At 41.2% G+C, this 21,307-nt stretch overlaps 1 protein-coding gene across 1 annotated transcript; it reads left to right on the top strand.

Moving 5' to 3' along the window:
• The first annotated feature begins 1,015 nt into the window (after window positions 1–1,015).
• On the top strand, window positions 1,016–13,430 carry SSR1 (signal sequence receptor subunit 1). Its single transcript, XM_031060223.1, has 9 exons — window positions 1,016–1,045; window positions 1,567–1,710; window positions 3,421–3,508; window positions 3,686–3,948; window positions 4,329–4,405; window positions 6,003–6,081; window positions 6,827–6,920; window positions 7,479–7,493; window positions 9,267–13,430. Exons 1-9 carry the CDS (start codon window positions 1,016–1,018, stop codon window positions 9,332–9,334), a joined length of 858 nt encoding a protein of 285 aa, XP_030916083.1. The 3' UTR covers window positions 9,335–13,430.
• Window positions 13,431–21,307: the final 7,877 nt, after the last annotated feature.

Genomic DNA, 21,307 nt, shown 5'->3' with positions numbered 1-21,307 from the left:
CTCGCCCGCGGTGCTGGTTCCACATTCCCTAGCAGATGTGCTGGCTGCCACCCTGCCTTCCCACCTCGTCTGCCGCCACCCCCCGAGTGTCCTTGGCGACACTGAGGAGCGCTAATCTCTGTTTACGCTGTGGCGTTATCTGATTCACGATCTGGAAATTGCCTCCCTACTACTAAGTTTGGGAAGGCTTTTCGCCCAGCTCCTGCAGTGGGCTGCAGCTCACGCCGTGTGCGAGTCCTTTCGCAGAGCTCTCCTGCTATTGCCACATCATCAGCCCCTCTGACATCCATCGGAAACACCGTGAGGGGTCTGAGGGTGTGCTGGGCAGCAGATGGCATAGGGTGCCTACAGCCTATCTGTATGCTGTTCATTTTTAATTTAAAACCCCCCGCCTTTATTTGTAAGAATTTTTGTAGAAATTAATTTTTTTCCACACTTACCAGTTTAAAGCATCAAATAAAATCACTGTAGTTAAGGCTTAGGTTAAGTATTGCACATGGTCGAGCAAAAGTCTTTGAGTGTGCCTTCTGAAGGCACTTGGGAGGAGAGGTTGGGTTTGCTCTCTCTAGAACTGACTGGCAATTCTTAAGTCCTTGGCTACACTTGTCCTGCTCAAGGATTCCTATTTGCCATGAAAATTTTAAAGTATTTCTTTTAAATGTTGTATTTATAGCAGCTAGGTCTCTTTTTCAGACCTATGTAAATTAGTCATCCATTCATTTCTATTCTTTCATATTCAGAAAATACAGCATTTGTTTAAAAAAAAACCCAAACCTGCCATTTTGTGCTCATGTTTTAGATCTCAGCCTTGCTTGCATGTGCTCTGAACTGCAAACAGACAGAGCTTTGTCCCGTGGCCAGTATTTTTATTAATCATATTTGCCCAGTGTTTGAATGTATGAGGCTTGGCTCCATGAAAGCAAAGAGGCAGTGGACTGTCAGATTGCACTTGTCTTGGAGCCCTGCTCTAGGTCTAGGTTTCTTTTCTGACTGGTGCTGTGGTTCTGTTGGATATATGTCTATACGTGATGTTGAGGAGATCGTAGTAAAAAAGGCATTCTTCAGGTTTCAAAACTTGGATGAAAATAAGTACCCAAAAAAACCAACAAAGCAACTTTTTAGGTACCTTTCAAAGTGTTGTTACCAGTGTGCTAAAAACTTGTTAGACTTCCTTGTCTTAGAAGAAACAGTAGTTACAAATTAACTTCCTGTCAATAGGAATGCCTTATTTTCACTTTTGTAATTGCAACACTGAATTATTTTCAGATATTTAATGTAACTTGGTTGCCTGCTGCAAATTTAGGCGTTGCTGTGTGAATGTTGAACTTTTTGTCATCCAGCTGTAAATTTTTGGTTTTGAACTTAGTGGCGGATAAATTAGTAAATGAGAAAGTTTTTAGAAAAGGAATAAGGCTGAAAGATCAACGCAGGCATCATTTGAATAGGAGTATTTTGCAACTGAGGCTTCAAAACACTGTGTTGGGCAGGTTTTTAAGTTCCTCAAACATTAGTTTGAGAGTTGTACTTAAACGTCAAGTTTTTGTTGATTAACTAGACCTTTAAAAGACTTTATTGTATTTGCTTTTTGTTTTGGCAGGTTTATTAGTTGCAGCTCAAGATGCTACAGAAGATGAGGAAGCTGTGGAAGATACTATAGTTGAAGATGAGGATGATGAAGCTGAAGTTGAAGAAGATGAGCCAACAGACTTGGTAATTGTACATGAATGTTACTTCAAAAGTATGAATTAGACTGGGAGTGCTTGAAGCTGGATATCTTAAATAATTGAATTTACTTACATTGCTTTTTTTCAGGTGGCCATTTCCATGTATCTGATTAAGCTTGTGTTCAGTTTGAAGTGTCAGAAGGATTTATCTTTTGTTTCTGAATTATCAGTTGAAAAGCCACATGGGGACAACCTGATTTCTGACTATCAAAACTGTAGGCCACAAAAAAACCCCAAAAAAACCCAAAAACACCAACCCAAACAAAACCAAACCACCGAGTGAGAGAACCTCATTCTCATAGGAGCACTCTGTAGTCCTTTTTTGTCTGAAGCTGCACCTCAGTAAACTGAGAACATTGAGGGGTAGACCTACTTCATTCTGACTTCTTTGATCATGATTTCTAAGGGCAACAGATTTCTTAGTTAAGCTCAGAATGAATTCTAAAACTCTTGTTAAAAAAATACAGTTAATTTAGTTTACAACACAGATTCAAGAAATTACCCAGAAAATCAAAAACAGAAGAGTGAAATGTTTTACTTAGTTTTGTGATCTGCTTATAGCAGTGGTATGTTAGGCTTGGTAGGCAGTGTGCTTAGAATGGTGCAAAATTTTTTCAAATCTGATGGACATTAGTGGGAAAAGACATGCATAACAAAAATGCAGATTTGGTAGAGTGTTACTTGATTCTATAAGATTTTACGGCTGTTATTAGGTTGGTGAGCTTATGGTTGACCAGCTTTGATAAGCTGTAGAAGGTACACTATGTCAACATTGACAGAATATTATTAAATAAACTTTTGGATGTAATTTCCTTTTAATTATTTTTGACTCAGGTACAAAACATGGTGCTTTTTAGGCAGTTTCTTTTATTTGTCACTCAAATAAAAGCGTTTTTCATAGTGTCTGGGAATCAAGATGCTGCATGCTCAGCTCTGGTTCCCTAGTTCATGGTACGTGTATGACTGATCCAGTAGGATTTCCACTGCTTCAGGAGGTTGTTTAAGCACTGAAATCAAATGACCCAACTGACTTCTCAGCACTTAGCTGAGACTGTTCAATACTGGGTCAGCCTTGTTTTTTGTTTGGTGGGGACGGTGACGATCCCATCATCCCCCAGTGGAAAATAAGCCCTTAATACTTGCATTTGTCAAAAAATGATTCATCACAAGGTGAGTTTGAACAAGTGAGTCCATGGACTTACATAGTTGTAATAGCCTAACCATTTGCAGGCATACATAACACTTAACTAATTAAAACTGAATAGAAAGCTGCCATAAACATTCCCTGTAGTGAAAGTAACTCATTTGTTTTGTGGCTGTCTTTATTTTGAAATGCTTGGTTTCTAACTGGAAATAGCTTAGATGTGAACACTTAACGTTTAGATTCTATTCTTTTCCTTCCACCCCCAAACAGAAGCATTACTGATGCTTTTTGATTCCAAACCCTTCAATAGAGCTAAATGTGGTTCAGATTAGTCACTGTGTCAAATATAACAAGTAGAAAGATAAATGCTGAAAGGGATGCTCAGCAAATTTAGAGGGAGAACAGACTGTGGTGCTAATCCTCCAAGAGCAGGATTTGGTACAAATACTTGCCGCTGTTGCTTGCTTTGACACATGGGATTCTCATGAACCAAGCATGGTTTTTGCTTCACTGTTCATTATAGGATTTTTCAAAAAAAGTCTCTTGTCTTAGACAGAAGAAAAAGAGGAAGAAGACTTGTCAGGAGAACCTAAAGCCTCACCCAGTGCTGATACAACCATCTTATTTGTGAAAGGCGAAGGTAAGAGTCCTCTGCTAATCCACCATTCTCTTTACTGTTGCTTAGACTACACCAGTGTTTGCCTGAAACAGTGAAACCACAGAGTCTGTTCTAGATGCTCTCTGTTTAGAATTGGCTGTGTGTGGTGCATGAGGTTTCTCATGGTTGAATTTTATTTTTTTTTTTTTTGTGTTTCAGACTTTCCAGCGAACAACATTGTAAAATTTCTGGTGGGCTTCACCAATAAGGGTACCGAGGATTTCATTGTCGAGTCACTTGATGCTTCTTTCCGGTACCCTCAAGACTACCAGTTTTACATCCAGAACTTCACAGCTCTCTCTCTGAACACAGTAGTTCCACCACAGAGACAAGCCACATTTGAGTACTCCTTCATCCCTGCTGAGCCTATGGGTGGTCGTCCTTTCGGTCTGGTTATCAATCTCAACTACAGAGACGCAAGTGTAAGCCCAATGCTGCAGTTCATTTGAATCTGTCTAGTTCATCTGGAGGCATCAGGAAGGAGCTGCTTAGTCAAGTACCTCTCCAGAGAGTGAACGTAGTATTTAAGCGAATCAGTGGGTACATAAGCATGGCAAGCATTGTCTATATGCACTTAAAGTTGTATCAGCAGTGGAAGCTGGGGTGTCTTAGAACTGTGGAGGGCAGCAATACATTTATGCTTTTATGTGTTGAGTGACATTAGCATAACTTGCAACCTTAAGAAAGTCTTGTGCAGGAGTTGCTGCTTTCTAGAATTTCTCTAAGAACATGGAGAAAGGTAAACATTTGTGTATGTTTTGAAGAAATCAATTTAAAATGTCATGTGCAAACTTCGTTCTAGGGCAATGTTTTTCAAGATGCAGTCTTCAATCAAACTGTTACAATTATTGAAAAAGAAGATGGGCTGGATGGAGAAACGTAAGGAGATTGGAGATCCTGGTTTAGTTGGTGCACTGGTAGAACAGGTTATTGGTGATGCCATTGAAAATAGTTCTTATATTATCATTTTATCGACTGTTAGGTCTGCTGTGTTTTGTGTATGATGTAGCAGCATTTGACAGACTGAACATACAAACTTTTCCCAAAATTAAGATCTCTATTATTAGTGGGAATCTTCAGAACTGGTACTGTGTCAGTGAGAAGTTGACAGATGTGCTTTAGCTCAGAGGGCTTAAGCCTGGTGTTATTCAGCTACATAGCAATTCAAAGCTGTTGAGCTTCTGTTATGCTACTGTGCTTTTTCCTAAGAGTTAAAAGATGCAGAGAGTCCATAGTATCAGGCTGTGGGTCCTGCTGTCAGGACTGGAATAGAGGTTAGTTTCTCTAACCCCTGTCTGTAGCAGGTATCTTTCAGAAGTGATTTTTTTCAGACTTAGGTAGATCTGACACACCAAATATCTTTCAAGCATATGCTGTGCTAAAATACTATTAAATATTGTAACATTGGAATGGAATTTTAAGTGAAGCTGTGAGTTAGAGAAGTTAATCTTCAGAAATACTTGTAGACAATGCTGAATATGTGAACTGTCCTGCCACAGGTAGAAATTGCCTGTTGTGCAAGCTTCCTTTTAGAAAAGGTTATCCAAAAGAAATAGCTGTTGCATTCGTTTGTAATTCTCTAATACAATGGTATAAATGAAAGAACAGTTGGTCACATGAAAATATGTGATGCTCTGAAAAAGGAGCTCTCAAAACAATTCAGATACTAGAATCGGTTTGTGTGAATGTCCTGTGAACAGATAATTGCCCTATAACAGGTATTGAAATTAAGTATCTTCTTCAGTTTAACTCCATAATTTCCTTTATCATAAATGAGAGTTCAGATGTTCAGCTTGGAATAAGTTCTTTACCTGTAAATTCCTTAATCCCCAAATCAATTATACCTATAACTTAGTTTTACCTCTTGCTAAGTATAAACAGATACTTCAGATAAAATTCTTCAAAACAAACCAGAATGCACAGATTAAGGAAATTGATTTTGTAGGCAGAATTTTAACTGTGGAACACATAGCAAGATAAGCAAAGTCTTTCAAAACTCTGTTGCAAATTAATAGTGTCCTAGCAATACTTGCTTTGCAATAGCATGCTAAAAGCATATAAGAGACTTTCAAGGGTTTTATAAGTGATTAAAGCTGTCACAGACCTAAATATTGCCTGTAACCCAATATCTTGAAGCTTTGTCATAGTGCAAAAGAGTTGTTGAAGTTACTGAATTTCAGTATTTATTTAATATAACATTTTTCTAATTTATCCAGCGTTTTTCAAATGTTCCATTGTTCATAATTAAACTTATGATTACAATTTCTAAAATCCAAGTCAGAATGATTAGATTATAGTTGTTAGAATTTTAGTTTCAGATTCCTTGGGTATTCTCCCCTCTTGTTCTTGGGAAAGTTTCAGTGGATATTTAAAAGTTCAGTGGCCAAATTTAGGCTTAATTTCTATGCCTCTTCATAAGCTGTCTTCAAAACTTGACATTTTTAGTTAATGCATTGTTTCTTAATCTTTTTTAAAGGATCTTCATGTACATGTTCCTTGCTGGACTTGGTCTGCTGGTCATTGTTGGCCTACATCAGTTGCTAGAATCTAGGAAGGTGGGTAGTGTGTTTGTCTGTGTACTTGTTAATATAAAACCTTTCTGATGTGAAAAGAAAGCAATTCTGTGGTTGCTTCCGGCGTATGATGGTAAAGGTGGAAGATTTATTTTTAGAACCTTAGAAGTTATTGGGGAAACTAGAGTGTTCTTAAAGAAAAAGTTCTTAATTGAAGATACTTTGATTGCTGAGCCTGGTGCCCTTTGGCTCCGCACTGAAGTGGTTGAATTGGAATACCTTCTAATCTGTGTCTACTGATTCAGTACTTACTTTCCCCATACTCTCCATTTCTGCCTATTAGTCTAATCCAGGTCAGACTTCAGGGGAAAACAGCTGCCAGTCCCTTATTTAGTTCTTAGCAAAGCCTTGCCATAATGTTGATTATTTTGCAAGGTCAGGTCGCATGTGAGAATATTGTGCTAATCTAAGAAAGCAAAATAAAACTTGTCATCACAAAGTTTGACTGATCATTAGCAAAAGGTGTAATGAATTTGCCCAGGTGTGCATGAAATCTTGGTGCCTTTATGTGGAATAAGTGTTGTACGGTGTTAGAAGTGATAATATAAAACTTAGGGGAATAAATTGCTAATGGGAAAGACAGCTCTGTGCATTGATTAGCCTTAAGGTTTGTTCCTTAGTGAAATAATTGTAATTCACTAAATATTGCTTTTTTAGTAATTCCTAATACTTGTGCTATGCAAGTCTTACTTAAAAGAAAAATATTTCTTCTTTCTTGAATTTTCAGAGGAAAAGACCAGTACAGAAAGTAGAGATGGGAACATCAAATCAGAATGATGTTGATATGAGCTGGATTCCCCAAGAAACTTTAAATCAAATAAGTAAGTAGTCTGCCTTTCACAGACTAGACCATAACAAACTTAACTTGACCAATTAATTGTAACTGAGTAAGTAGGTGATACCAGTTTCTTCAGACAGCATGTATCTTCTAGGGAATTACAAATTGTCTCAAGCACTGTACTTAAGGATGAGATTATTGCTTTAGCAGCCCATTCCTTGTAGAACAAACTTCATTTGTTGATAAGATAATGACTACTGGTGACTTTTATGATTTCTTCTGTAGAACATTTTTCAACAGTGTAAGATCTCTTCCCAAAACCTGGATTGCAAAGATGGTTTAAATAGGTGAAAGTAGATGTCATCTCAGAGTTTCTCTAAGTTGTTTGGAAGTTTACCTATAGACAAAGTCTTAAATAAGCATTAGAAGTGTGTTTTAACTAAAGCCACATAAATACTTGTTATTGATGTCCTTCACAAATCCAAAAGTTGTACTTGATACCTGAAATGCCAATGCTAAACCCAGTATCTGATTTCTTTAGACTGTGGGTATTTCTAACTTCTCTTACTCTTTCTTCTCTTTTGCTTTCCTGTGGCTTCAGTGCAAAGTAGAAGAGGTGAGGCAGACTCTTTGTGAGCTGAAAAGTGCTTAGTGTGTTGTCCATGTAATAATTAGGCATGGATAGAAGTATGCCTTCCTGCATGCTGTGAGTGGTGATGTAGCATGAGCAGTGAAAGATGCAGAACAGATGCACGCAATGGCATACATTTTATGTACTTCTAAATTTATGTTTTCATGTATTTTGTGGATATATTTCTGGTTATATTGTAGGAACATAGTTTCAGTAGAATATTGATCAAGTATTGTCTTCTCTCACAGTTCCCAGAATCCTTTTTCTAAAAGGCAGATGTTTATCTTGTCTTCCCTGCTTACCTTGGTGTATCAGGCTGATAAACTCCTGCCATCAGTAGCAGTCACTGCTGTGAGCTGAGAAAGCCTCAGTGAAGTGCATCCTACATGAGATGCAGAGAGTTCAAAAACCTTTTGCAGGAGCTACCCTTACTAGGCAGGGACTGCTGTTTTGATCAAATAAGCATATTCTGAGCTTCATTTGGTGCAGAAGGGCTAGAGGCCTTAGCTGTAGTATGAAGTTGTGCCAGGAGTTGATGACTTAGGGCTTTTTTAATTCCTTTACCCTTTTTAAGAGTACCTGCACCACATGGGTTTAAAGACTAGTGCTTTACTTGTGAAGATAAAAGCTTTCTTGTACACTTTCTTCTGTTAGACACTAGAATAGTATAAAATCCAGACACAGGAATTTGAAAAGCCTCAATCTAGCAAGAAAAAGTGAAGGTCTAAATGCTATTTTTTGCTAAAGAGCAAGCTGACTTTTAAAAAGTTCAAATTCTGGTCATGTTTGGGCCCCACCACCATTCTTTTCTTAAGCCAAATAAGTATTCATATCTGAATACTTGAAGTTTAAGAAAAAGTGCATAGTTAAGTTGTTCTTAATTGTGGTTTTCTCAGCTCCAGGTTAGTTTCAGTTAGAACTCTACACTAGAATTCTTTAAAATAATGACCTTTAAGATATCAGATATTCTTGACTTTTTTTATTATTGACACTTCATACTGTACTGATTGGCCTGTAAGGGCATGATGGCTGCTCCTTGTGTTTGCACAAACTCTAACCAGGGAGGCTATTGGAGATTGTTCTGTTTGAGAAAATTAGTCACCAGATGCACTTAGCAATCACTTCAGCACTTCATGCAAAGTATAGAAGGTTATTGAAAGTATTCCCTGCAATAATCATAGAACCATATAAAATGGTTTGATTTGGAAGGGACCTTAAAGGTCATCCAGTCAAATGTGGATGCTTCCTGGAAAAGTGCAGTTTTTCACAACAAAGACACTTTTCTTCTGCTGTTAGTTGTACAAAAGTGGAAATTTTACATGCAAGAGATAGCTGTCTAAAGAAGAGTCAATCTTATATTCTTCAGGCAGGTAAACACAAGGCAGTGGTCATCAAAATAATTCATTTAACTTTCTAAAAGTGTAATTACTGAATATGAAAATTTTCTAAGCAGTGGAACCTGGAGTTTCACTTAGGGTTTTTTAGGGTTTGGGATTTTGCATTTTAGTAACTGACAAATAGGACAACCATTACCCTGTTGTTGTATGTTACAGAATGGAAACGTATTTTTTTGTTACCTTCTATTTACGCTGCTGGTAGTTAAAAAGCCTTAACAAGTTGTTTGAACTGGCTTCTCTGTGGTGATGCATTGCACTAGAAGGGCAGCTTGTCTTGTGTTTGGGAGGAGAAAAATACATGCTCATGTGACAATTGCAATTGATGCAACTATCTCTTTTTTCTTTTTTTTTTTTAATCTAGATAAAGCTTCACCAAGGAGGTTGCCCTACAAGAGGGCACAGAAGAGACCAGTGGGCTCTGATGAGTAATGTTAACTAGTGCAACAGTTGAACCTTTACTAATTCTGCCTGTTTGGTTTTTTTGGATTGGAGTAGTGCAGAGAACCCATACCACCATAAGGAAAATACTGCTAAACATTTGGACTGAACAGATTAACTGAATGGTGTTAATATTACTGAAAATGCACTTCTCTTTTATTTTTTTTTTAATTGTTGGGGGTCGGGGGAGTTAGCCATTAAGATTTGTGCCTGCGTGTGTAAGCAGTTGGTCTTAACAGAAACGTGTTACCTGAAATGTGCCTTTAGAGTTCTTTGTAATGCTGGCTTGTCATCTGTACATTGTCATTGAAGGATTTCTCTCCTCTCCCTAATCTGAATGTCTGGTGACTTTAATCTGTCTTGATTGTATCATATCTGTATCAGAACCTGAATGCAATTGTTCTTATTCAGTCAGTAACGTTACTCTTTACAAAGTGCGCACACTGAAGTTTGTGTGTGTGGTCCTGTCTCAGTGGCCAGGCACTGATCATCTCAACTTCTACATAGTCTTCATTCTAAAGGCACAATTGGGTATACCTGCTTGTAGTGGTAGATATTTTGCTGCTGTTTTGATCTGGGCATGCAGTGACCTAAAAATCTGAACTTAGCTGCATAGATGTTAGGAAGACTCTTGCACAGCAGCAGAACTTGTGAAGCATGGAATTTGTGTGCTGAATTGGTATTACTACATAAATTTCTTTTTTATACCCAATTTGTTAAATGGTTAGTTATTGAATTGTGCCAGCATCTTAGGTATTCAGATTATAGTGGTAGTTCTGCAAGGTTTACTCAAGAAACTGTTGAATAAGCCAGAACAACTTTTCAGTGAGTTCTTGGTTCTCTCTCTTAAGAACTAGAATGTCATATGTATCAAAATGCCAATTTATTTTTTTAAAGCTTTACAAGGATTTGCTGTACACACTTGAAACTGAATTTGACAAACAGTTGGATTCAAATAGTTATTTTTATTGGCAAGCTATTTAATTCACCATTTACGGTTTTAAAATCTGAGACATCTTTACACTGGTCAGTACATTGGTCTGAGGTTTTTTTCACCTAGTGTTTCTTAACTAGTAACACAGATGTGTATTCATCACTAGCTGCCTGTTAGTTCAGTAGTCAAGCAGAAAAGCTGTGTGCAAAATCAAAGCAAGATTTCCTTTTCTGGCTTACATGATTACCAGGTACTGAGGAATTGATCCACATCCACTGTGTTCAGGAATTGACTGACAGAGAAAAGAGCCAGTTTGCAGAACATCAGTTTGCTTGGGCAAGGCTTGAGAGGCAGCTGAGATGCAAACAGTTCTTCCTATGTCTAAATGTTATCTGAAGGCTAGTTGAGTTTGGGAAGAGGCATAGATTTGAGGCCTCTGTTGTCTTCTTTTCCTCCCTTTTCTCGTCCCCACCTGTGAAAATGCCCTTTTAGTTCCACACTTGGTCTTCAGGGACAACTTCTGAGCCAGTGAATGCTGAGTGATCCTTCCAAATCCCCTGTGTGTTTGAAGCATCTAGGTTCTGAATCTACCTGTGCTGGCACTGTTTTGTTACACGCTTGGCCAGAATGAACTGTGTTATTGGCTCATACTGCTATGGAGAAGATGCTTTGTTCAACTTCCTGAAAATACAGCTAGTCCAGGCAGAATATTCTTGGCAGTTAAGGTTGCTTAATTGTCATTCAGATCATTTAGGAAACAGTTGAATGCTGCCCTCATGAGGGGTATCTCCACTCAAATTGTGTGGAACAGCTTTATTTGCCTTTAGTGCTATAATCTGACTGGTTCTGTGGTAGATTTGCAGGTTTGTATTCCAGCTTGCATTGATTCAACAGAGTGTTTATGGATTAAATGCTTCCTATGCTAAAAGCCCCATGGTGATTGCAGCACCTGATGCACTGAACTTGGAGGTTCCCGCTCTTGGATTGTGTCTCTGACCTGGCATCAAGAGGGGCTTTTTTCACCTTCTTGTAATAGGTCATCTTGAACTGTATAGTCTTAATTCTTCCTGAGATTTAAAGGTACTCTTTGAGGGGGTGGTGATGATACACTGGTATGCCAGGAAAAAAGACAAAGGATCAGAACCGAGGATATTAATTTGTAATATGCTAGTTTTATTTCTACAAATAAGAAGTATCTGAAGGCTGAGCTCTCTTCTCTGTAGTCAGTGGCTGACTTCCAAATGCTTAAGCATGAAAGAAGAGATAAGGCAGCTTGCACTGGAACCAGCAGTGGGAAAGTCCAGGTGTACCAAGGCTGTTTTTCTGATGATACAACTTGGCATTCACTGTAGATGGTTCATAGTGACTTTCTTAGCCAGAAGCAGTTCATAAGAGCAGGGGCCAGTAGACCACTGCTGCTCATGATGAATGTCATAACATTTTTTAATTACTTGTTTCTCATGAATTTGCTGTAGTTGAAATTTAGCAGTAACATTCCAGCATGCAGTGGTAACTGAACTTTGGCATCTCTAGTATTATTTCTAGTGAAAAAGCCGGTCTATTACACTCAGTTTTCTTAAATTGGGAACACAGAATTGTTGCTTTATCCTATTGGTTATAAACTTTTATTTTGGTAGTTGAATTTTATACTCTATTTTTAAACAGGGATAGCTTAGTGTCACAGGTATGTTGCTGGATATAATTATTATTCTCAGCTGAGTAGGGTGTAGTTTTGCTACTTAAAGATGAGACAGCAGCAATTCTGCCTGTCTATGCCACCCATTTCCATTTGGCAGCACAAGCATCTGTATAATCCAGTATTCTTACCAGATCTCAGCCAGCTTACTACACTGCCACACAACTGCTCCTGAGGGGTGCTGGGAAGAGTGACAACTGTGAAAGAAGCTGTGGGCTAGAGTTCATTAGTGAAAGATCCTAAAATGGTTCTAGAGAGCAAATGAACTATGGGCTTAGAGTGAAGGATCTCTGTGAATTCCTTTCTCACAGCTTCTTAACTTACTCAAAAAATTGTGAAGACCTAACAATTCTACGCTTGGGGGTAGGAAAAACAGCTCTAGAGTTCACATCTACAGAGGCAGCAAAGCATTAATTCAGGCTACCCTTGAACTGCATGTGACGCCTGTAGCCCTCTGTATGCTGTCTGCTTTCTGGCAGCAGTTCTTTTTTTTCCCCAGTATCCTTCAATCAGAGAAAGAAGAGTGGCTGCTGTCAGACTCAAGGACTGAAGTTCATTCTCCATGTACAAAATTATTAAGGTGTAGGCTGTGGAGCTGGATGGAACAGTGTAGAGGTGGCAGTGCTTCTGCTTGCTCTAAAACATTTATGCTGAATGTCTTCCTTAGCTTGGATAAGGTGTAATCAAAAGTATCATATACTTGTTCTTCCTAGAATGCATGGTGCTAAACAACATGTTGCAGATGAGAGCTCTGAATCCATTCAAATGCTGAAGTTTCTCAGTGTGCTTGATGTACTGAGCAGTAGAGAGTCTGTTCTCTTTTCTTCTCCAAAGGAAGGACAGTACCTACCTCATAGGAGTGACATAAGGGCTGTTTCAAGAGCGTTTTGAAGTTATTTGGGACTTGCACAATACACTTCCATGGAGATAGTAAGACACAGCACTAGTGTAAATGGTTGGCAACTGTACACATAGATCCATACTGTACTGATTTAATCCCCTCACTGACCAGAATTTAGTGGCTTTACACTTTGACCATTTCTAAAATATGCAGAGTTGCAGTTAACATACAGAGGAGAGCAAAGCCAGAAAGATTTCTTAGTTTCTGCAAAAATTTATAGGTGGGCTAAGTAACATTCTTCTGATACTTTTCCATTTATCTCTAAATTTTCCCAGGGATTTTTTCTAATCAGTTGATGCAGATGATTGTTTATGTAGCTACAATCAACAGTCAATTTAAGAATGACTGATTGTTTTGGATGATTAAGTTCAGGTGATGTACTGCAACTGAAGTGTTAAATTATCATTTAATTTCTTACCTGCTGACTTGCATTTATAAGTGAGATCAGATCTCTTGAAAACAGCTGCAGGTTTTTTGTAAAGTATACTTGATTTTTTTTCTTAGCATTGTGTAGCTTTTTTTTTTTTTAATAAAGCATGAGTATGGCACCAAAAAAGGCCTTTTCCTTGATAAACAATCGGTAGTAGCAAATATGCAAAGTGTGAAAACATGCCATTCTTAAAATCTGCCTTTCTACATGTGTAATTTGAGTGGAAATAATATTGAGCAAATACTCTGTCATGTTTTGGACAATGGACTAATACTTAAGATTAGAATTCTTTTAAGGGAGGGCCCTGGGAAAATGTTCAGTAAATTCCTGAATTCTGATGGATTAAAAGTGAGCCATAGTGCCCTACATTTCTAGAAGGAATAACCTCATGTTAAACCATAGGCAGCATAAAAAGGATCTGTTAAGATGCTTAAAGATTGCTGAAGCACAAGGCCAAACCCTTCCAGTTTTTATGTGCATGCTGTTGTGTGACCAAGCAAATGCTCACATTCCATGCAGTTACTCTGAAAGCAGCAGTTCCAGCAGGTGTTCTGCATCCAAACAGAAGAAGGTAAGGCTTCTTGGGGAAAAAAAGCCAACAAAAAACAAGACAAGGTTTAAGAATAAAGAATGCTGGGACCCCTGTGTTTGTGAGCTATATCTGTGAGTAAAAGAGGGAAAAACTAGAAGCAGATGTGTTGATGTATTTTTAGGTCCTGGAACACATAAAAATTACTAGAATTTGAAGCCTGCCTCATCTTTCACTGAAAAGATCAAGATAGATAGATTGCAATAGCTGGCTCAGATAGTACAGATACCAAGACCAAGATGAGGTCTTAGAAATCTGTCTTTTCTGTCCCCTTGTGTAAATAGCCTGGGCTGTAAATTTATATTAACCATGATGCAGTAAAATTTCAGCATTACAACATTCCACTCCCTTAGCTGGTAAGGCAAAGCTGAAATTTAACCTGCCTTTCCTCATCACTCTCAATCTGTTCAGCCTACATGGAAATCACAACTGAGTTTTCCCTGTGCCACCTAAGTTCACATAATGAATCTGTCACTTGAGAGCTCTCTTTCACACAGCAAAGAGGACACTTGGAGTTGATGCACTTGGTCTCATAATGGTCTGAGCAGATTTTCAAGAGGATCCCACAGTCTGTGTTCTAGTAAAGGAGGTTCAGTCCTGCCCTGCTGGGCCTGGATGGAGCTACACTGTGTATTTTCCATAGAGATGAGGCTGCAGTGGTGGAGCATTAACCCTGGAGGTAAAATAGAGTACTAGGTTCACTAGATGGAAATTATTACAGCCAGCAATTCCCAGATCTGCCAGCTGAGGGATCTCCCAAGCCTGTGACAGCTGCTTCTCATAGCAGACAACCACAAAGAGAGCTTTAGCCCCTTCTGAAAGAGCAGGATCTAAAGGGAGGAGTCAGAGCAACTGTCTTGCCTTTCTAAATCATTCCATGCTTTATCTTGGCCACTGAAGTAAGTCTGGGCACTGCACTTTTCTATGCTGTTCAGAAAATAACAGCCAAATGTGAAGCTTAAACTCAGATAAGCTGTAAATGCTGGTGTCTAGTATTTACTTCCAAAAAGATTCAGGGCTATAGCCACTTAGAGGGTCAGCCGAAGGTATTGCAGAGGTGGAGCTTATAGTGCCTTTGCCACCTGGTGTTTGGCCCCACAGCCAGTTTTCCTTAGAAGTTAAATAAAATTGGATATTTTAACCCCATGTGTACCTTGACCACATGCAGACACAGATAGGTTCCCATTCAGCTTTTCCATGCAGGCTGAATCAAAGAGCCCAGGCTGTTCAGAACACTGAAGGAGCTCCCTTGGCAGAGCCTGGATCCACAGCCCTGCAGAAGCAAGCAGGGGACAGGACCTTGCCCTGAGAGGGGATTTGATCCAGTATCAGCTGGCAAGTTTTCCACCATAAGTTTTCAAGAGTAAAAGAAAGAATGAACTAACACCCTGTTTTCTCTGAGAGGAGTCTACAGAGCAAGGAGGACAGTTAAAATGCCCTGTTGCAGGTTTCCAATGGAAAGGAAATCTAGAATTTAAATAGCATCTGATGACTGTTGAGCACAGTATGGCAAACATTGCCACCAAAATAACAGGTTATATTTAGAAGCAAGTTCAAATACCCTAAAATATTTGATTTGGAAGTGTGTCATATTTTCCTCAGAGCCTGTATTTAAGGCTTGGTTAATGCTTGGTTGTTTGTAATAGTGGTTCATTCATAGAGCATGGAATTACTTCTCACAGCTGGAAATGACATTTTGCCCAACTAATCCTGACTTGTTGCTGCTCTAAAGCAAGCTGGAAACCAAGAAGTACATCTCGCTATTAGGCACCGCAGCAAAGAAAAAAATTGAAGCAGGATTTGGTTTGTATTTTAGAAAATGCACTACTCAGGGACCATCTCCTTTCCACCATCGTATTGGCCTGGCAGATTGCAGTTCTGCAGCATTCCATTACCACCACCCCAGCTAAAGGTACACCAAGAGTGAAGTACGAGGCATCAGTTACAGTCCTGCAGCCAGAACATTCACTCAGTGGCTTTTCTCTGTACTCAAGCAGAGCAAGACATTCCCACAAGGTCCTCCTGAGCCTGAGCTCCTACTCCCATGCAAAGCATCTCGCTGGGTGTCATTTACTGTTCCTTTAGTGAGCTGCAGCACTCCTTGTGGCTACTCCTTTCCTTTCACTGGCAGTCCCCAGGGACCATCACCCTGTCATTCCCATTCTGCCAAATTTATAGAATTGAATGGAACCAGATGTCACTGATGCAGTGCAGTGGGAATAAGTACAGACCACTAAGGACCTGCTGACAAACTGCAAAGCATCCCTCAGCTGCAGTTCAGTAAAACACTGCCTGAAGGAACTGGTGGAGAAGCTATCACTTTCAATTAAGTATTTTTCAAATTAAGTACCTTAATTTTTAAGCAGGTGTTTTGCAGCTGCTAAAGAGACTCTTGTGGTTCAGAAAAAGTTTAAAACTGTCAAAGAGGTGCATTCATAAAAAGTAATAACCATATGCATTAAAGGCAGCATGCATCCTGTTCCAAAATGGATTACCACAGGGTGCCCAGGTTGCTCACTTGTCCAGATCCCTCCCTTTCCCTCACCTACAGCCCCAGCTCATTTTCTGGTGAGTTCTGGGTCTGGGGTAGCTGTGCTAGGCAGCCTCCATGGTTTCAACTCCCAAGATGCTGTCAGAGATTGATGTAGACACAAGATCAAAGGTCAGGCTCACTGTGTTGTGGTGCAGACTTACACTGACTGCTGTGTGTATGCAGGCAGGCTGATACTTTGATTTTCTCTGGCTGTGGAGTATGGTGGACCTGGTGCACGTAACCTTGGAGCCTGTAAAGCTTCAGTCATACAGACATCTTGAAGGCAGCAGATTAAATGGTGTTAAATATCCTGCCACCAAAAAGGGACTTTTCTGGCAAAGTGTGCAAATCTGGGAGAGCTGGATCTCATTCAGCAGCAGCGCATGCAGCAGGACATGGGAGGTACATGTCCTGCTCCTCCCCAGGTGCTGCCCAGGAGCCTCATGCATCCAGTAGGGCTGGGCTTTGGTAGAACTAAACAGCAATGACAAAGGTTACAGTCTCTGTTTACAGCCAGGTTTTCCCCTTCTCAAGCACAGGTCATGCAGTAAAACTTGAGTTGCAAAAACTTGGGAGGAATATTGGTCAAAGCAAGCCTGCATCTCACAGCTAGCACTGCCATCACCCCAAATAAAGTACAAATACTTCTTTTGGGTGCAGATTCTTTGAAAGTCGGGTACTGCTCATTGAAAACAATAAACCTAGGCTGTCATTCTCTGCAGGATCAGGTAACAGGAGATGGGAGGAAAGGCTAACACACCAATTGCTTTTGTTACCCAAAAATAGCTCCACGTCTGAGGGCAGGGGCCCATGGACCTGTGTGCACACGTTCACAGGAGCGTTTATTTCTGCCATTCCTCCTAGCCCAGTGCTCAGGCCCTGTCCTGGAGCCACTGACCCCTCTGGCTGACATTCTGTCCCAACCCTGGCACATTTTCACAAGCAGCAGGGCCGTGCTCTGCGTGTGGTTACAGCTAAAAATGACTGACGGAAAGTCAGCCCGCAGCAGCACTGGCCTCCACCACGGCAACCTCTGCCTCCGAGATTGTGAAAACAGATCAGGCCTTTGGTGATGAAAAGCCTTTTCTCCAGCAGATTTCTCTTATTTACAGCCTCCCATTAACTGATGTTCGTAAACTGCTTCACAACCCTCTGCTGAAAGGCTCTAGAGAAGTTCAAGTGCTTTCACAACAGCGTATTCCAAACACCATCGCCCAGAGTTTCCTCATACACTCCTGGCAGTTTTCCGTGCCAAACAAGAGACAGATCTGGCACAGGAGAAATAAACAAGCACAGCAAAGGAGAAAGCTATTTTCAGTTCCTACTAGTTGGGAGGATTGCTACAACATTTTCTACTGCATTACGCAGTGAGGTTGGGTGAGCCAGAGAAGTCTTCCCATTTTGCTACTGTTTAATATATGAAAAACTCCTGCTTCCTTTTTGTGAGGATTTTTTTTAGTATTCTGAGAGGGGTCTTGAGAAATGAAAGTAGGCATTACTAGAATTTTTGAAAAGCCTCAAGAATGCTTCTCAACTCCATTTAGTTTCACTTCTTCAGGGTGATTTCAGACACATCTTGAAATGAAGATCAGAGCCCCTTACCTGGCAATACTCTGGAGGTTTACATCTCCCCAGAGAGTTCAGTCAAGCTTGTCATCTGTCAGGCAGCCTCCTGGCACATATGTCACTTATCTGAGGTGACACTTGCCAACAACAAGGTAGATGCACCTGTATCTTTTGGGCATCCATTCTGTGCAGTGACAACACAGGTTGCAGCAGTCTGTGTCTTCACTGCTGCCTTTGAGCAGGCCAGCTGCCTCTCCACCCTTTTTTCCCAGGTACTAATTGACTCCTTTTTTAAAAAAAGATACTTCTGGGAAAACAGCCGAATAAACATCTTTTTACAATCCAGAACTTGATGTTGCACACAAACAACTGTCCCCTTGCCCACAACCCAACCTTCACCCCTCCTCTTGTTTTAAATAGGCCTCCCTGCCCAGGTGAAGCCACTGATGAGGCCTGGCAGCCAACAGGGATGGTGGTCTTGCAGCTTCTGCACCTTTTGTAGTGGTGCAGCTGGTGACAAATCCAAAAACCACCAAATAATTCTGTGCCAAAGCACTCCTCCCTGTGCTATTCTCCCGCTGCCCCTTCCCTTCCCCTCCTGTTCTCTTATATTTCCTGAGAAATACATGCACACCACTGGACAAGTGAGTCCCTAACTTGTCATAGGGCCAAGGACACACTATCTGTGTCTGACACTAGCTCATCATGTGGGAGGAACACCTTGGGCTTCCTTGGGCTTACTTGGAATAAATCATCCTTTCAGGACTGGTGAGAAAAGTTTAAATCACCTAAAAATGCATTCCCTGAAACTGCATAGCAAAAACACAATCCTCAGCTGAGGAGACAAGGAAGGACACCATGGAGGGCTGTGTTGAGAAAGGCCAAGAGGTCTGAATTTGCTGAGTGCAAGACCCTGCACCTGCAGGAGATGCTTTAGGCTCTGGCAGGGGCTCCATGAACAAGCCACTATTCCTGTTAACGTTTTTACTTCAAAACCAGAGGAACAGACTGACCATACAAACTCTCAGCAGAGCTGTTGGCTCAGGAGCCCCAGCTGTGCTGTACCTCCTGTCATTTTAGGGTTGTTTCCAGTTTTTCTAATCCTGTGATCCAGCATGGCACTAATTGCCCATGACTAGGGAAATCCTCTGATCTGCCAGCAAATCTGCGGGTACTGGCAGTCACCAGTTTCCAGACAGGGACAACAGTTTGCTCTTGGATGTTTTCTTCCCCCCAGTTTGCTCTTGGATGTTTGCTTCCCCCATTCCCCGAGTGTGCACATGAGGGCATGGGCAAGGAGAGCAGCTCCAGTGTGGGGCTGGTGGCCAAAGCCAGGAACTCCAGAGCATAGCCAGGACTCCAGGGATCACTGCAGTGATTGGGGTGCTTCCACCCTGCAGAGCCAGGTGACCCATCATGTCCCCAGCTCAGACACCACCCAAGCTAGGGTGCAGATGTGTAAGCAGATCAAGCCATCCCACTAGCAGGTTAGACCTTTCCTCGTACACACTCTTCCCCCTTCCCAATCTCAGACCATTTTTCATGGAACATTCAGCTCCTCCCTGACATGGAGGAGGTTTTCAAAATCTAAGTAAATTCCTTTATTTCCAAACGGATTGGAGCCCAAATCCCAGTATCTCCCTCACGGCTCCTTTGGCTGTTGCAGTGTGGGTGCAGCCTCTCCCCTGCACATTAATTACCACCAAGAAGGGGATGAAAGGGGGAAAGTACTTTAGTGCAGCTCCTGCTCAGCTGCAGGGCTCAGCTGACCCACGACACCCAAAGATGCTGGTGCCTTGTACAGATTTAACTCGCTTCCCTTCCTGATGCTGGCTACTCTAGTACTCAGGTTTTGGGAAGTGCTGGCGTGGCCCCTTTTTCCACAGTCCAGCAGTTAAGAGATGTTCCAATTGAACAATCCAATTTCTCCACCCTTTTCTTTTTTTGCTTTGCCAGAGGGGGTGATGAAAAATGATGCCTCTTTGACGTACAGAAAGTGCTGGTTTTTCTGTGCTGGGGTCTTGAGTCTGCCTTTGCAGATAATCCTGAACTTCGGGGTTTCCAAAAGTGACATTTTCAATCCCATCATAACTACAGAAATGCTGAAAAAAAATGGCATCTATGATTCCCCAAACTGGAGACTTGTGAAGAAGGAAAGATTTCAAGTAAACTTTTGCCCCTTGCTGCCTTTGCTAGTTGAATTGTGACTCATTTTGTTAGAGAAAGGCTTTTTTCAACAGAACAGGCCAAAACACTGTTAAGTGTCAACAGCAAATCGCTTCTCATTGCATTCACTTTCTGAAGATCTTGGTGTAGGTGTACAGCCCTCCCATCTCACAAATGCTGGCTACTTTGAGACAGCTGCATAATGAAAAGCAAATAACTTCATTCCTTTCTCTTTACTTGTTTACATTTCGGTCGCAGAAAAGAAAAAAAACACAAACCACTCCAACCAGGTTCCACATTCTGTTTTGGGGCAGTTTCCACCCAATGCTATCTCCTGCCCATCTCCACAGCTTCACACTCCGTACTGCAGAAAGAACCCACTTTCCTGGCGCCCCTTGCTGCCAAGGCATCCCTGTGGTGGCAGAAGACTTGGGTCTCCCCCAAACTTTAATGCTCTGGGCCAGCATGTGGCCTCCATGCCTGAAGCACACCAGTACCTCGAAGAGGGGCTGTGCCACTCTCCCTCTCCATGTCAGGAATTAAGTTCAGCTTCACCCTTGCCAAGGTGGGAAAAAAAGCTTTAGCAAATGAGGCAAGGAAGCAGCAAACTGGAGGAGGCACTCAGAGACACCACCACCACCTCCCCACCTCTGCTAACCTGGTGTTTCAGGCCAGCTCCAGCTATCACCGCCATGGGTGCTAATGTGGGAAGGAAGCAGGAAGAGGGAAAGGGAAATGCCAGCAAGGAGCACAGTTCAGCTGGTCTGCAGGGTGTTACCCTGTCCAAGGCAGGAAGAGCAGGGGAATTCCCAACTCGGCAATAGTCACTTTCAAATTGAGGTAGAAGGAGAAAAGGGCTGCAATTATACCCTTCCATGGCCAAGAACCAAGAACCAGGTGCTTTCTAAGTCATCTGTTTCGTAAGTTATTAGTCACCATCACTTCCTAGCCACATAAACTCATCCCATTTGATTTTACACCTCCTGACAGGTCCCTGGGCCACTTGGATGCGAGCTTCCCATCAGTCTCACGAGAGGAGAGGCGATTCAGGTCAGTGGGTGGGAGAGGGAAAAGTATTTTCTGCAGGTATCCTTCCTCAGAAATGATGTTTCCACCCCACGAGCTCACCCAGAGAGCCTTCAGAGCTCC

Source organism: Geospiza fortis, unplaced genomic scaffold, assembly GCF_000277835.1.
Source record: "Geospiza fortis unplaced genomic scaffold, GeoFor_1.0 scaffold219, whole genome shotgun sequence".
Lineage (NCBI taxonomy): Eukaryota > Metazoa > Chordata > Aves > Passeriformes > Thraupidae > Geospiza > Geospiza fortis.
Note: the sequence above shows the minus strand (reverse complement) of the source record. Positions and strands in the feature narration are given on the sequence as shown.